The 10,494-nt window shown below is 40.2% G+C and overlaps 1 protein-coding gene across 3 annotated transcripts in view; it reads right to left on the minus strand.

The window, feature by feature from the left end:
- Positions 1–10,494, minus strand: part of KIAA1328 (KIAA1328 ortholog) — a 167,000-nt gene that overhangs the window by 23,518 nt on the left and 132,988 nt on the right. For all 3 annotated transcript variants that reach the window (XM_014540589.1, XM_014540588.1, XM_014540590.1), the window contains one exon: positions 526–634. In XM_014540589.1, coding sequence (XP_014396075.1) covers positions 526–634 — 109 coding nt within the window. The remainder of the gene's footprint in view (positions 1–525; positions 635–10,494) is intronic.

The raw sequence follows: 10,494 nt of genomic DNA on the forward strand, positions 1-10,494 counted from the left end.
ATATATGTAACAGAATATAGCTCAGTCATAAAAAGAATGAAACGTTGCCATTTGCAACAACATGGATGGACCTAAAGGGTATTATGCTAAGTGAAATAAGTCAGACAGAGATAAATACTGTATGATTTCCCTTATATGTGGAATTTAAAAAGCAAAGCAAACAAACAAACAAAAGAGAACAAACTCATAGATACAGGAAACAAACTGATGGGTACAGAAAGGGGAGGGGTTGGGGTGGCAGCTGAAATAGGTGAAGGGGACTAAGAGCTACAAACTTCCAGTTAAAATAGAAATAAGTTATAAGGATATAATGTACAGCGTATGGAATACAGTCAATAACATTATAATAACTTTGTATGATGACAGATGGTAACTAGATTTATTGTTGGGATCATTTCATAATGTATATATCAAATTGCTATGATGTATACCTGAAATTAATATGATATTATACGTCAATAAAAACAAAATTTAAAAAATGCTCTTCTCTGGAGAATATTAAATCAAAGAACACCTAACACTTACCGGGAAGATTCATGTTGGAATGACGATGTGGTTGAGCATAAAAGGTCCTTTTGGCTTTCGGCTGTTATAGGAGATGTGGACGCATCTTTTCTAACTCCTGTCATTGTCCCTGTATGAACGATAAAGGAAACAATTTGGGAAGTCAATAAAAAGAAATGGAAAAGCCCATTCTGAGTAATATATTAGAGATTATAGGAATTCCTAAGCTTTGAAATTAAGCATCCCCCATCCCCCCCGTGAGATGAAACAATGACAGATGGAAAACTCAGCGGGTTGTTTTGATTTTGTGAGCATCAGAGATCTGCAATATCTTGTTTTAAAAAAGTACATTTGTGCAGTAACAGACTAACTAGAGCTTTTTAAAAAACCTGATTCCTCTCATATTCCTGCTGGTTTGGGTTTACTGTGAAAATGCCCAAGATGATAGATTGCTTTATTTCATTCCCCTTAACGAACATAATAAAAGATCATTCTTCTCTCTGACAAAATAGAAGATTCCAGCACTCTATATCTCCACCCCCCCAAATTAAACTTATCCTGCCCCCAAAGCTTTCAAGGTAGACATGAACCTTGAATGTTTCGTTCAAAGACTCTACACTGGCTAAAGGAAGTGTCTCACTGGAAGAGATGCTCAACTAACCAGCCTGGGCCCATTGGCCTCCGCTCCTCTCTAACAAGCAATGTGCATAACTTCTTTCCTGAAGTGCTAAAGAAGAAGAAGATATGGACATGAATATTTGTTGTGGTTGTTTGTTTCTAGTTATTAGTATTTCTAATAATAATAATTTCTCCTTCTTAATATTATTTTCCAAACAACACAAAATGTCCCTGTCTTTTTCTGGAACGCTTATTTACAGTCTTCTTCTGATTCCTGGGAGACTACAATCCAGGCTGCTTAAGGAAGTTATTTGGGAAGATTCACTCTTTCTTTGAGAAAAGGGTGAATATTCAAATAATGCAAAGATAGCTTTGGTGTGTTGGGAATCCCAGACCCTAAAATGCCAAGCACATAGTCTGCTAACTTCAGGAACGGAACAGTTTAGGTGTGACCCAGGAAATCAGAACTGGAGAAAGCAAGAGCAATCACCACGGACCCTGGCATTCTCAACTATACTCAGTATTAACTGCTCACTGTTATGGATGGATGTAAATCACTAGCCACCTAAATGCACAACTGTCTTTTGTGTACACAAACCTGTGGGACCCTCAACCCAAACCAGTACATTCTCACACTAGACATTAGTCCTCAGTCCACACAGTGCATTCAGTCAGTAAATATTTGTCAAGCACCGAACAACAGGCAAGGGCTGGTGCCAGGATTAAGCTCAAGCTTAGCTTAGGAGGAGGGGAAAGAAGGTGTGAGAGCAAGAGGATGAGTTACTCTCAACAATACAGTACTGTAAAGAATCAAACATGACCCAAGGCAGTATACAGCAGTAACAATAGGTACAGTATGCCTGGCACTCTCCTCTTTTTCATATACCATATATTCTTTTATAATAAACAGTTTCATTAAAGTATAATTTGAATACCGTAAATTTTAACTATCTTAGGTGTACAGTTTGATAATAGTAGCAAATCTGTTCAGCTATGCAATCATGGGCACAACCAAGTTTTAAACATTTTTGTCATGGTATTTGCTTATTTATTTTTACAACCCAGTTTTATAATATTTCCACACACCAAAAAGGCCCCTTATGCCCATTTGTAGTTCCCTTCATCCTGACTGGTCTGTTATTGCCCTCTCCCTTCCCCCAGCTCTATCTCTATAGTTTGGCCATTTCATAAAACCCTTTGCGATAGACACTATTTTTATATCTAATTTCCAGGTAAGGAAATGAGCCATAGGGACTTACATGACCTGCCAAGGTCACAAAGCTATATGTGACGGAGCCAGCATTCTTGCCCAGACACTTTGATCCAGGAGTTTTCACCATTCTGCTAGTTACTGCATATTAAATAGGATGAAAAGTCTGAGGAATTAACAAGGGAGAGAGATCACATCAGCTGTAGGGAAGACAATGCAGGAGGTGGAATTTTGACAGAAGGAATAGGGAGCATGGAATTAGCAAAAGCACTAAATTAACAACCTCAAGGCTACATGTTTGGTATATCCAGGAAATATTTATTGAGCACACTATGTCCTGTACCTTGCTAATCACTTTAAATGCATTATCTCATTAGTCCTTAATTTATATTATTGTCCTCATTTTATGGAATAGGAAGTGGAAAGTGAGAAAAGGTCAAGCAGCATGTCCAGTATCACAGGGCTGCTAAGAGCAAGGCTGGGTTTTAAATACAATCAAGGTCTGTACTGCAAACTCAACACTGTGCTAGCTGGCCTAAAAAATAAAACAAAGCAGCAGTAATGACCATTCAAAAACAACAACTGGGCCCAGCAGGTGTGGCTCGGTGGTTGAGCATAGACCTAAGAACCAGAAGGTCATGGTTTGATTCCCAGTCAGAGCACATGCCCGGGTTTCAGGCTCGATCCCCAGTAGTGGGCAGGTAAGAGAAAGCCCATCAATGATTCTCTCTCATCATTGATGTTCCTAACACTCTCTTCCTCTCCTTCCTCTCTCTGAAGTCAATAAAACAACAAAGGAACAAAAGGAACCCTAATTTGTTATGTAAATAAACATCTTTCTCTAAAAAACAACAAATGGCCTTTGGAGAGATTACTTTTGTGCTAGAATTTAGAACAGAGTAAAAGAGAGAGAAGGGAGGCAGGTGAAGCCATTCGCCATGCCTACAACTGTCTGGGCAGAGTTTGGGGATGGAGGGGAAATTAAAATAAGCACCTGAGAGTAGTAGCAACTGAGAAGGCCTTGTGGGGGAGGTGAGAAGGAAGGGCTGCCTGGGGACGATGGAATAAATGTCTTTTTAGTCACATAGGCCTCAACATTAGTCTTATCTTTTTCTGTTTTGATACTTCCATCAAAAGTTTGGTTGAGACAGTTGACATTTGATGGGAAGAACAGAAAGTAAAACTTTTTTTTCTATTTTTTTTTGGTCTTAAACTGTCTCCTTTATTTATTTATATTTGCAATATGAAACAGAGGCTAGGCACCAACACACCCATTCATGCTGGCCTGAGAGGGAGCTGGGTCAAGGTCACTCGGCAACTGGGCTGGACCCCAGACCCTCAGGCACTGGAGGGGGACCCCAGCTGGACCCCCATCAAGCCCCGCCCCAGGGTCTGTGGGAGGCGCAGGGGTCTCGTGAGTGTGTCAGGGCCTCATGGGAATGTCACCGGAGAACCGCTGGGCCAGGCGGAGGGTCCTTGAGCTCCCGACCCAAGGGAAAGTGCAGGGAGAAAGTAAAACTTTTAACAGAAGACCCAAGGACTTCTAATGGATCCATGTGTGTGCTTCAGGAATGTGTGGATGCCTCCTTAGTTACAATAATGTGTGTCTATTTGCTCATTCATTTTCCTGGGCAAAGGGACCAGAGCTTTCATCAAATTATGAAAGGGTATGAAGCCCAGAGAAGTTAGGAATGACTACACTGAGGCACAGAGCAACACCAAGGGGTAGAGATCCAGAATGTGTGAGTACTATGCCTTACAGGAACTTTATTCCTTTTTTAAAATTCTCTAGGCTCTATCACTTATTAAGCTTCTAGAAAGCCATATATCAGCTTTTAATTATATTCATTCCTTCTATAAAATTTGATTTAGTGTTTAGTAAACCAACAGTTACATACAGTTATGCATATTCATAGAATTACATATTCCTCTATATTTACACACACACACACACACACACACACACACACACACACACAATATACACATTTAAAAAATAAAAGTGCTGGTAAGAATATTATCCATTAGGCTGATAAATTTCATACTTAAGTATATATGTTTATATATGGGTAAATATATGTGAATACACTTATGTAAATAAACATACATTTCTGCATACACAGATAGAATTGGACATAATGATCAAGTCCTACTTACATATGGCTGGGTCTGTGTCTGCCCACCCACCAATCAATACCTCATGATAAGATAACTTCTTATAGAGTTCAATGTCTAGGAAAACTCTGGGCCCTTTGTTTTATTTTGCATTTTATAAACAGCTGAGCTACATTATACATTCAGTTTAGTTTAAAGAGTGAGTGATATAGAAAATGCCCGTGTGACCTCTTTTCAAACCCAGAAATGAAGTCCTCGTAGCTTTGCTGCCTGGGAGCCTCACCAATGTCCATCCCTGTCACCTCTTCTCCCCCTGAAACACAGGAACAAACCAGCCGCCATTCCCAGTTACAGTGGGGCCTTGACTTACGAGTGTCCCGACTAACGAGTTTTTTGAGATACCAGCTGTCTCTCGGCCGATTTTTTGCATTGAGTTGACAACGTAATTTGAGTTAATGAGCTCCTTAACGAGCTCGGTCTCGGAACGAATTAAACTCGTAAGTCAAGGCCCCACTGTATTCCCTTTTTGTTCTTTACAGTTTTACCAGTGAGATATGCATCCCCTAAATGTCATTGTTTTGCTTCTTTTGAACTTTATAAAATAGAAATATGCTATATATTTTCCTCTTAAGACTTCTTTTGCTCATTATTATATTTGAGAGTTTATCTGTGCTGATGATTTACGTAGCTGCGGTTTGTTTTCTGTGCTATGTAGTGTTCCATTTATGCAATTATGACTATTTATCCATCCTACTATTGGTGGATGTTGGGAGTGTTTCTGGTTTGAGGCTATTGAAAAGACACTGCTGTGGCTGAGGATGCCAGTTATCCACTAAAATGCACTCTCATCCCCTCTTCCTGGGTACACAGCTAGATTACATTTCCTAGTCCCTCTCGTAATTATGTGTGGTCAGGAGGAAAACTAGTGGACAGTATATGTGCCACTTCAGGTCTGTCCTATAATAACCTTTCACATGTACTTTTTCATACCCTTCCTTGTCCTTGCTGACCTGCTATAGCAGGGCCAACCAACAGTTTCCTGTAAAGGTCAGATGGTAAATGTGCTGGGCTTTGTGAGCCATCCAGTTCCTGTTGCAAACATGCAACTCCACTGCTGCAGCACGAAAGCAGCCACAGACAATATGCAAAACATGGAAATGGCTGCGTTCGAATAAAATTTATTTGCAAAAATCGGTGGTGGGCCAGATTTGGCCATGGACCAAGTTCCCCACCCCAGTGTCACTGCAATGCTCAAGGTGACTTTGGAAGGCACAAAAAGAAGGCAGAGCCATCATTCTTTGGAGCAGAGCTGCTGTCAACCCGAACTCTTACCCTGGACCATTACAGGAGGAAAAATTTCTTCTTTAAACTATTGATGTTTTTTCTGTCCACTTGTTACCACAGTGATCAGTCTACCCTGACTGAATATACAGCTATGAACATGTTTGTAAGTTAAACACTGTGTCCGTGAGATTCTCTCTAGTATATATACCTAGAAAGAAACTGCTTGGATACAGAGTGCTTGTTATTTATCTTTAGTAAATAGTAATACCAAACTGTTTTCCAAAGTTTTTATGAATTTACACTCTGACCACCTCAATGGGTACAGAAAAAGTTTTGATGAAATTCTATACTCATTACAATAATAACTCTCAGCAAATGAGGTGGGAACCTTTATAACATGATAAATAGCATTTACAACAAACCTATAGCTAAAACCATATGTAACGGTGAAAGAATACCTGCTTTCCTGTGAGACCAGGCATATTTTATTCTACATTGTAATCGAAGTCCCACACAGTGTAATGAGATAAGAAAAGATAAAAAGCATAGAGACTAAGAAAAAAGTAATTGTTATGAACTAAATTATGTCCTCTCCCCTTGCCTAATTCCTATGCTGAAGTTCTAACCACAGTATACCTCAGAACGCATTTGCAGAGAGAGCCTTCACAGGGGTAATTAAGGTTAACCAAGGTCAGATGGATGGGCCATAATCTGTATATATAAAAGGCTAATATGCTAAGTGTCCCTCCCTCCATCCGACTGGTCGCTATGATGCACACTGAACACTAGGGGGCAGACACTCAATGCAGGAGCTGCCATGACACGCACTGGCCAACTACAGAGAAATGGCACCACAGACCTGGTGCCCACAAAGCAACACTCAGCTTCCCCCAAGTGGGACACAGGCTCCTCCACCACCCTGGAGCAACAGCCCACCAAATCGCAGCCTATGCTGCCGAGATCCCAAGGCACAAAATGTGGCCCACAGCCCAGCCCAGCCCGGAAACGGTTGGTGTGGGCACGGGGTAATGACGTCACATAGCAATGCCCAGCTTCCTCTCCCTAGTGACCAGCCTCCTTCGAGTTTCTTCAGCCCAGGAACACAACTTGCTTTATAGCCAGGTGCAAACATTTTACATTTTAACCAAATGTTTGTGAAGTGTTTTCCCATGCCTCATCTCATTTGATCCTCACAGAAGCCTTGGAGTAGGCAGATAGGAGACTTGGTGGACTCCTATTTTCTTTTCATTAGCTGGAAAATGGAGATTTAGAAAGCTTAGAAACTTGACCTGACTGAAAAGAAGTAAGAAATGGTGGACCTTGAAAATGACTTCAGGTTTTCTCACTGTGCAGAATATAGTCAAACACTGCTGCAGTTAAATATTTTACCCTTTGTTCTCCCTGTGTGATCTACAATAATAATCTGCTTCGTGTTGATATTTACTGCTGTGTTGCTGACAATTACCTGTAAGAGAAGTTGGGGTGCTTCACTGGGCTTGAAAAAGTTTAGCTACATCAGAAAGCAGGTCTGATTAAGCAAGTTTATTCTATATCTATAAAAGGCTAAGTTGACTCGTGCATGTGCGATACATATAAAGCTCTGGCTGGCACCAATCACATGTGTGTGTTTCCATCTGTCATTGTCGAGCAGAATTTGGTTGACACTTCTATTATAGAAAAACGGCAAATAGCGATATTAAAATATTTCTTCTAATTAATTTTCTTTCAATGTGCATGAATTCGTGCACCGGGCCAATAGTCCAATATAACTGGTGTCCTTATAAGAAGAGGGATACACCAGGGGTGTGTGCTCACAGCAAAAAGGCTTTGTGAGGACACAAGGAGAACACAGCCATCTGAAAGCTGAGGAGAGAGGCCTCATGGGAGAACTACTAGAAAGACACAAGGGAATTGTCATGAACAATGGACATAGACTACATCTTAATTGGGTGGTGGTTACATAGATATATACAATTGCCAATGGTTTTCAAGTGCGGAGTAAAGACCTATGCAATTTTATTGTATGTAGATTAAATCTCAATTAGAGTAAAAGAAAATGAAGAACCCCACAGTTTTCTTGACTTTCAAGGCAGTGCTATTTTTAAGACTCTACTGTTATCTTTTTGACATTGCCAATCAATCACCATAAGGACTCCGATGGGACAAGCATATGCATTTCTTAAATCACTGAATCACTGTAGGTAATGGGGTCAAAAGGTTCAACTGATTAGGTCCTTTTTGTGGGCAAGGACACAGAGAGAAAAACCAGTATATATAATGTTACCTTAATTCTCCTAACAAATATATAATGAGCATCTACCACATATTAAGCAATGGTCTAGGGCAGCGGTTCTCAACCTGTGGGTCGCCAACCTGTGGGTCGCAACCCCTTTGGGGGTCGAACGACCCTTTCACAGGGGTCACCTAAGACCATCGGAAAACACATATATAATTACATATTGTTTCTGTGATTAATCACTATGCTTTAATTATGTTCAGTTTGTAACAATGAAAATATATCCTGCATATCAGATATTTACATTATGATTCATAACAGTAGCAAAATTACAGTTATGAAGTAGCAACAAAAATAATTTTATGGCTGGGGTTCACCACAACATGAGGAACTGTATTAAAGGGTCGCGGCATTAGGAAGGTTGAGAACGAGATAAAAACGCCCTACAACAGTGAACATATGGGATGCTTATATTCTAGTGGGAGAAAAGTAAAATATAAATAATAAGTAAATTATATAGTATTTTGAGATACTTCTTTCTATTATAGAAGATGGAAAATGTACAGGCGCTGGTTTAAGTTACAATATGCCATATATAGTAACTTCAACTCTCAATGCTAGTTTCTTGCATTTGAATTCCTTTTTTGAGTGGCCTGGGCAGGACAATTTAATCTACATGTCTGAGATTATCCCTGTACTATACTTATCTTTTGTGTTCTATTAATAAAGGCATCAACTTTGAACAGATCTTTTAGCTCGGCCTTCTGGAAATCAGAAGTGATATCTTGTGCTACCTTTTCTAATGATGAAACAGATAATCATAATGATGATGCTACTAAAAAATAAACATAAGTAAATGCTCCTTAGAGGCAAAATGGGATTGGATTTTGTACTTTGGATACTCCAGCTTGTTTACTTCTTATATATTTTTATTTCAGAGAGGAAGGGAGAAGGAGAGAGATAAAAACATCAATGATCAGAGAATCACTGATCTGCTGTCTCCTGCACGCCCCACACTGGGGATCAAGCCCGCAACCTGGGCATATGCCTTGACTGGGAATCTAACCGAACCTCCTGGTTCATAGGTCTATGCTCAACCACTGAGCCACACCAGCTGGGCCTTGTTTACTTCTTTAATCACATGACCCATGACTCCATCACGGACTAGAAAACACTCGCATCGCTGCGAGCCCAGATGCACTTAGAGGAGCAACTAGAGCTTCAGAAATTACTCCTCACTTCAGATGGGTCTTCCATAACCCTCTTCCAGTAAAAGACAAGTGCACTTGGAAGCCCCCCAGGAGCCCCGATCAGTGACAGCTGCTGTATATACATAACTTAAAACACCCAAAGACAAAATGAAAGGCGTGGTCAACACCATCTGGTAGATTGGAATTATTCGAGATTCAGCCTCACTCAAAGTCACAGTTTTAAGGGGATTGGGTGATCAATGAAAGAGGAATAAACAGGAGGTGGCTCTAAATGTAGCAGTGGCTTTTGATGGCTGATGTAGGAGTTGGCAGTGACAAGCCCTGATCTAACATGCGTATTCAGTGCCTCACAGCCTCTGCCAGACCTTTCGCATAACTGGAAAAATGTCCTCAGCTTCGTGGGCTCCTGTGAAAGAGAATCAGTGATTGCTCAGAAAAGGTTTGAGACAAGCTGGGCGAGAATAAAAACAACACTGCGTAGGAAAGAAAAAAGAGAAATGAAGGCTGGTGCTTCCAGATTTGCGCCTGTGGCTCAGAAGTTCACAACTCAAGTTTAGATTTAAGGAATCTCTCCCTAAAGAATGTCACATAGCTCAATAAAAGCAGCTAAAATAGAACATTCCAAGCATTGTTGATTGAAAAACAATTTACATTTCAAGTGTAATTTTGACAATACTGTGAATATTTTTGTGATCTCAAGGTTATTTCTTGAAACAAGAGTCAGGTCCTTTTTTTTTTATATGTTTAGTATGTATAAAGTTGGCAGAATGGTGAGGTGGTAGGAGAGGAAAAGGAGAAAGAGACTGATAATAAAGATTAACAGTCCTGCAGTAAACATCCGATATAGTACTTAATAATTAAAGGACAACAAAAGAAATAAAGGATATAAAACAGAAGAAAAGTATATTAAAAAATTCAGACACTTAAAAAGGGAAAACAGTTAAGGAGATGATAAGCCAAGTGGTGTAACTTAGGCAATTGGTCGGAGGTCACTGGCCTCATGAGAAACAGGTGTTGAACCCTTTGCAACACACCTTGGCGAGTGTCTCCCCTTTGGTTGGTTGGGTACCACATCAAACAGCAAGGCAATTACATTGCCCTGTCCTGGGATCTGTGTATACCAGGTCTGCAATGAGCAGAATGACTCACAGGGGCCTCCCTCAATGACCAAGTATACCATAATTTTGTTAATGATCCATCTATCTACACTAATAAAAGAGAAACATGGTAATTAGTGTACGACCGCTACCCTTTTCATTGGCTAACCAGTGAGTATATGCAAATTAACTGTCAGCCAAGATGGCGGCCGGCAGCCA

Source organism: Myotis brandtii, unplaced genomic scaffold (genome assembly GCF_000412655.1).
Source record: "Myotis brandtii unplaced genomic scaffold, ASM41265v1 scaffold248, whole genome shotgun sequence".
Classification (NCBI taxonomy): Eukaryota; Metazoa; Chordata; class Mammalia; order Chiroptera; family Vespertilionidae; genus Myotis; species Myotis brandtii.